A 7,460-nucleotide genomic window follows, 5' to 3' on the forward strand; every position below is an offset into this window, starting at 1 on the left:
GAAAATCGTCACGAGTGAAAGTAAACAAAGATTTCAAACCATTAGTATACAAATAATGAATGTTTATGAGTGCAATGGTACAAATAATGGCACGAGGTGAATGATGAAAGGTTATATCAACGAGGCAAAGCCGAGTTGATATAACCTTTCATCATTCACCAAGTGCCATTATTTGTACCATTACACGAATACAAAACATTCATTATTTGTTTTATATAACATCTAGACGTTTTTTTTTCGTACACAAAAATGTTTCAAAAAGTACTATTTAACGATCGTTGAATAGTGCGTACTATTGCACGCCATGTGACCCACATTCGTCCAATCAAATGACAGGAATTTATATAGGTGTTATATAATATGCATTATGCATGATGCTAATTAGGATTGTTTACAACTCGTCGCGGTTGAGAAGGTGTTTTCACACAGATCGCGAAGAAGTTTTATGATTATGCATACAGAGTAGCCAAACAAGCGCGTTGCATTATGAGATATGTTTTGATCGAAAAGTAATTTTTTGAACAAAAAAACGTCTGTATTTCGGTTAAATTATTTATGGTGAAAGTTAATAACTATTATTATACTTCAAAATGACCCACTTTTTTTCAAAATATTACATTTTTTTTCTAATTAGTCAAAGGGACAATACATCTTTAATATTAACTCAAATTTCATACTTAAAAAATGGCAGTAGGCCCACCATCGGACAATTACACGGTGAGTGTAAAAGTGAAAATCGGAATAAAAATTGTTTTAAATATTGAAACCTCCCGCGATTTTTGAGAGTGAGGTTTATAGTAAATATTATGTTCTGTTTTCCCGCTTCTATTTACGCGTTTAATTCGGCTGAACATTTGGAAATCACGTTATTCTTTTCATAAACAATAATTATCATCCTAAAAAAACGCAGCAATCTCAGAAAAAATACAACACGAACTGAGTAGCAGTCAATTTATTGATATGATGACGTTTTGTCAGTACCAAATAGCCAGTTTGTTAAATGCACAGGTAGACCTATTTAAACGAAAAATTATGATGAGAAACAACAGCGTTATTTTTTACTTGCTAATCCAGAAATATCAATATATACAGTGCTATTCACAATTTAATAATCGAAGAAGAGAACAATACAACGATAATAACTTTAATATATATGGCTCTGAATTCTACGATGTTATGTCGCCCTCTCTAAAACTATAAAAAAATAGGTAGAGATAAAGAAAGATATAAAATACGGTACATATTTTATCTTTATTTATCTCTATCTATTTCTATATCAACCATTCGGTGTACGTCTGCACGACACATCACTTTTTACACTTAGCCTAAACTATAAAAAAAATGTCCATAAAGTTGTTATTGAATAGTTTTTATTGTTTCAAAATTAAAATGGTTTAATTCATTTACAACAAAGATAAGTAAAGATGAATTTATATGGCGCATGTCGCATCTTTAAGCAGTCACGTACAAGTTTCCAGGTGTTAAATTTGATTTTATTTATTTGCATCTTATTAAAAAATACATATTAAGATAACGAATATTTATATATAGGGCCTAAATACAATTTAAAAAAAAACAAAGAACATTAAAATGTAATAGTGTAGGTATGTAGTAGTAGTATGGTACGGAACATGCGTTTCATACAAATAAATTAATTAAATGATAAATTGGGGAAACTTTACTGTATAACAATATTTTTAATTGCTAAATTACATGGAATTTCCAGTTAGAACTAGGCGTAATTGTATTAACTTATTTTGCACCGCAATAAATAAGTTGCAGGAAAATTATAATATTTTGTCGGTTGTAGGCCCCTACAAAAAGTTGAACAAACTTCATTCAATATTATTATTTATTATTATATCAATATCCGCATATGAAATTTCCAGTTAATTATTTGACACCGCAATCAAATTCCTAGTACTGTACTTTTTAGCATTCCTAAATACCGTATGACGCGGACCTTCTCACTTTACTTGCCCTATTTTTATCTTCTTTGTAATAATGGACGAGTCCATAGAAATCAATCAGCCACGTGATCAAAACATCATTGACGTAATCTCTGTGACGTTGCAGCCAGAGGTAAACACTATCACATGCTATAATCTATAAGAACCATTGCGCAGTTAGTGACCAACTGTAACCATCGAGTTTTTACTGCTTTAAAATATAATATATTGTAATTAACTGTCAGAAAAATGATGAGGAATCGTTTGGTAAGTTGTTTCTGTTTCTCTATACATAGATTAGATTCAAAGAGTGTTTAAAACACTGGACAATGTTAGGCTGACTGAGAGTGAGCTTACTTAGTTAGTATGGTGCATGGACTCGTGTTCAGACCACCAGGAAGACGATAAGATAAGCACACACATTGCATGTGCTATTAGTATTAGCCGTGATGATAGTTCCTATTTATCTTTAAATCTTTCATTTAACTTTATTTTAAAATTCATAAAATATGTTCTAGTGAGTGAATAGTTTTAAAAATAACTTGTCCTGTTAGGCCTACTATATTAACCAACCAGACACAGGGTGTTACAGAACAATATCTTTTTGTTTTTGGTTTATTAACAAAGAAGAACCATGCTGCAGTTCACAAGCCACAAATGCCCAACGTCGTTACCTGACCTGTTGGGTTAATTCAGGAACAATGGGTATAATATGTGTTTACATTTATACAAAATAGCCTTCAATTATTAATCATTATTATATGAAAGTGTCCCCTTAAAATGAGGGTTTCTACTGTGTGCTGGGAAAAGGAGGTTCTCTTACCAAAAAAAATATTTTCCTGAATTCTACAAATTTTCTTCCAATACATGGTTACATTGTTGATTAAACAATTCTTTTTTATTTGTTTTCAGATAAAATCTGTTGGACCAAAACTCCTTCCTTTTCTCCTAAGCTCAATCTTATATTTTGCACTGCAGCCGCAAAAGTGGGAGCCATCACCTTACAGAATCTTCTTCAAATGCTTACCAATAGTCAGCCTATGTTTCTTTGTTCTATCCTACTATTTCTCAATTAAAAAACGTTATTCATCTCTTATACTTGTCGGACTTACTCTCTCATGTGTGGGTGATGCGTGTCTGATATATTGCGAAAACTTCTTCATCCACGGACTTCTATTTTTTGCGATGGCACACCTGACGTATATCATCGCGTTTGGTGTATCCCCCGCAAAATGGTCAGTCTTATGTGTCTGTGGTTTTCTCGGCCTTTCTATTTACCTCTTCATGCTTCCAGGACTACAGAACGAGATGATATTCCTAGGTGGTTTATACATCCTGCTGATCCTGATCATGGCATGGCGTGCTGTCGCAAGACTACAAGTATTCGAGAAAATGTGGACATGGACAAAGATTTGTGCGACTGTCGGTGCTATTTTATTTTGCATTTCAGACTTTGTTTTGGCTGTGAATAAGTTCAGGTTCCCTGTGCCCTACCACCAGGAGATAATCATGGGCACATATTACACAGCCCAGCTTGGCCTTGCGTTATCAGTCGTGGAGTTGTCGTCACGTGGGGATGAAAATACTGCTCAAGTTTGCAGTAAAAAGAAGGAAAATTGATTAATGTGTTTTTAGTAATTTATTAAAGTAAATTTCTCTAAATAAATTAACAATATCATATTTTATAAATTAATATGTTTGATAATATGTACAGCGGTAATAGAAAGCAGATAAAATGAAGGAATAACAAGTTTAATAAGCTTATTAAAAAGTAAAACTTGACACACTAAATAAGTCGTAGACTCGGGTACCCCGAGTAAAAAGTACAGTCAGAACCGTAGCCATGTGACTTAAAGTGGGTTAAACTCTCTGACCTGGGGAGGGGGGGGGGGTGTCTGGTGGAACTCCTGGATCCTAAATGAAAGAGCTATTAGCATTTATACGGCACATTTTAAAGATATTATTGGGGATTACGACCTTGTCTGTGCTAAAAATAGCCCACAGAGAGCTATTTTTTTAAAAAAAACAATCTGTTGTTTCTAGCTTACCCTAATTGGTCCATGTAATTTTTCCCTGAATTTATTTTGTTTTTCTTGCCTGGCTAGCATTGGGTTATACTAGCAACTTAAAGGATACCCTGCTGTTCTATTGCCACATGACATGGTAACGTGAACTACCTCTCTGGCTTGCTACATATTTTCTGTTGAAGAATTCTAATTTTTAAGCAAGTGGTCATGACTAATAGTTTGCTAAAATTATCTTGGCTTCCATCCACTTTATTCTAATTTTAGTATTTTCTCTTGAGTAGTTACTTGAAGATTTATAACTTCTCTTCTTTTGCCTGGTGAGGAAAACTACTAGCAAAGCAAAAGGTTGGCAAACCTGAATTCAACAGTGTTATACTTTCTAAAATTACATTCAGCTCTGTTTGAATGTGGGTATACACAATGCACTGTCAGTTGTAACTATTTATAATCATTATATATGATTACAATAATTTTGTAGTCAAGTATTTTTCTACTAGAAGTTTACTTTCAATTTGTCCACATTTATTATACTGTATATTGATGTACTGTATCATATTCGTGTAATGGTGTTAATTAAAAGTAATAATATTTATGTAATTATTCTAGGCCTTATTTTCACTTACTCTGAAATTTCATGGCCCATAAAGATAATATAGATTTCATAACATGTTTTGTAACCATACAATTTGAAATGATTGTTGTTTATGACGGAAATGATTGTACAGTTTATCGTTTCGTAATCATTATTTCTTGAATTAACGATGCAAATTTCGAAGAAGGAAGAGTCTACTAAAATTTATTGGAAAAATTTGTTTTTGCTTTGTTCCTGCTAATTAAAAAAAAAAGAATGATTAGATAGTACTGTATAACCATATATGGACCTGCCATAAAATCACATGTCTAAACTAAGCTACTGTACTGTAGATAGAGATATCTTAAAATAGCTTTATATTTACTTTATTGATAAATTAAATGATATTTTTATATTTCATTGATTATATGAAGCAATAATAGATTAATGTATTGTGTCGTTATTATCTTAAGTGATATTACTGTTTGATATTTCATAATTGAACTCCTAAAATAGCCTTTTGGTTGTGTAGAATGAGTTGTGTTTGCTATTACCGTTGATTTTGCAATACTGTGAAAACAATGCGATCATAAAAGGTCATACAGGTTTGATGTGGTAAAATAGATTCCATCTGCTACAAATTGGTAAAGGAAAAATGTGTTTTATTATTTGAATGCATAGTTTAATATACAATGTACTTCCAGTATAATAAAAAGATATAAGAAGTCGAACAAGCACAAATAATTTGGCATTCTTTAATTTGTACAACAGCTTGTTGTAGATTTACAGTATAAATAAATAAATAAATTTAAGTATAAATTAGTCACCCATTATAATATTAGAGGAAACATTTTTCCATATATTTCTATTTCTAAGTACAATATACAGTAAAATAGAGAGAGAAAACAAAAGAGTATAACTTACCTTTTTTAAAAACAAGAACAAGTCGATTTTGCATATAATTTTATATTCTTATTTTCCCAACATTACAAGTTTTGTTTTTCACGATAAAGTATTTATGCTAAAATTCAGTCCAACCTTAATTCATTCTCAATTTTTTAAGAGTGCAAAATATTTTACAATAAAAGGTTTAGAAAGGTTTGACAGTGGCGGATCAAAGATTTTGAAATAGGGGGAAGGGCGTAAAAGTAGTGCAATGAAGTATTGAACTTCATTTGATGTACTATCTTTTGTTTTACAATTTGTGAAATTTAGAGGTGGCCCGGGCTGGTTGGCCACCCCCCCTCCCCCTCCTTGAATCCGCCCCTGTTTGAAAGTGAAAATGTATTAAATATTTCATTTCTAAATTCTAAACACTTTAAAGGTTTAGCAAACAAAAAGCAAAACTATTTCATCAATTATAAATATTTATCAATTCTGTATTTATTTGACTGTATTTTGTGTTTCTATATTGCAATATAAGTTTTCTCTCCTTTTTTATTCACTTCATTTGATCATGTAAAATTATTTTTATTTTCGACTCAGGGGTAAGTCAGACAAGATTACCTTGTAAAGTGTAATGCAACAGTCAATGCAAAGACCTAATATATCAGTAATGCTTACTGTAGATTCAGTAAGGATTCTGATACAGGTGTCAAAAGATATTTGTTTTCTCAGGTGTATAAAACAGCCTATTTTATTTAGACAGAAATATGTATCATAGGGTGTAGTCCTATGTTTCTTGTACATCCCAAAAAATGCGTTTAATGCTGTTTTGTTTAATTTATTAGCTTTTTTGTCAAATAAAATAATAATGTACTACTAATATTAAACCGATAGGTGCATTTTTCATTACTACCGAATTTCTTGTCATGTGTTCCATACCTGTGAATTCTGAATTTGGAATAAAGGGATACAAATTAACCTTTGACATTTTGTACATAGATATGTATACGCTGCGCACCCTTTTTATTTCAAATTCTCTATCCACTGGTACCAATAGGTATCACTAATGTACAAGGACATTTCAGTTTTTAAATATTTTTGTGTGTGCTTGTTATGTTTAGCCTATATTTTTTGAGTAAAAAATGAGTATTTTAAATTTTTGATGTGAAAACTAGTTGATTATCAATAAATAAGATTGTAAATGATTTTAATTTAAAACTGAAGTTAGTTTTCTTTGAAACAAAAGCAGAATTTAAGTTGTTTTTGTTTTAGGAATCTCGGTTTACAAAAAGGAAATGGTTAAATCATAGGACACATATATGTCTATTGTTCAAAAAGTCATTCTCTCACGTTACAATAATTATATTATTATTTTATGTTTCAATTGTGGATACGTTATTTATTTTATGGCAAAATATAGCCCCATTTCAACATCCACTCTTACACAATGATACTGGTATTGATATAAGCCCACCTAAATTTAAAATAAACATAAAAAATAAAACAGTGATGTACAGGGGCAGTGGGTTTATACATTGTAGGCACAGTAAACTTAAATATAATTAAAGTATCTATAGTAATGAATTATAAATATGTATATCCTTTGATACAATTTAATTTTAATAGATATATTTAAGAATATTTTACAGATAAACTGAATATTTGTTTTTTTTTTTATCCTGGTAAAATGTAATTCTTAGATGTTATATGTTAATAAAAATATACAGACAGTCTGTGTACAAATGATTCTTTAATTTTGATTATTTTGTCACATTTATAAAGCAGTAACAGTCTAGGGCAGGTCCAGGGGAAGCACTAAGCTACTCTACCCTTTTTGACCGCTAAAATTAAATTATAAATTACTCTTTGATATATTTTTTGACAGACTTTCAATATTATATGTTTGCGCTCCTCTGTTAAAAAAATCCTGGTTCCGCCCCTTTATAATTTCTTACAGTACAAGTCTTCAGCATTAACAAATAGGCCTTCAAGAAACATATTTTTATAGTGTACACTCCAGTACATGCA

General features: G+C 31.0%; 1 protein-coding gene across 1 annotated transcript; it reads left to right on the forward strand.

The window, feature by feature from the left end:
- The first annotated feature begins 2,112 nt into the window (after positions 1-2,112).
- On the forward strand, positions 2,113-7,160 carry LOC140054494 (lysoplasmalogenase TMEM86A-like). The gene is made up of 2 exons (XM_072099501.1): positions 2,113-2,216; positions 2,862-7,160. Exons 1-2 carry the CDS (start codon positions 2,199-2,201, stop codon positions 3,567-3,569), a joined length of 726 nt encoding a protein of 241 aa, XP_071955602.1. The 5' UTR covers positions 2,113-2,198; the 3' UTR covers positions 3,570-7,160.
- Positions 7,161-7,460: the final 300 nt, after the last annotated feature.

The sequence above is a fragment of the Antedon mediterranea genome, chromosome 7, assembly GCF_964355755.1.
Source record: "Antedon mediterranea chromosome 7, ecAntMedi1.1, whole genome shotgun sequence".
Taxonomy (NCBI): Eukaryota; Metazoa; Echinodermata; class Crinoidea; order Comatulida; family Antedonidae; genus Antedon; species Antedon mediterranea.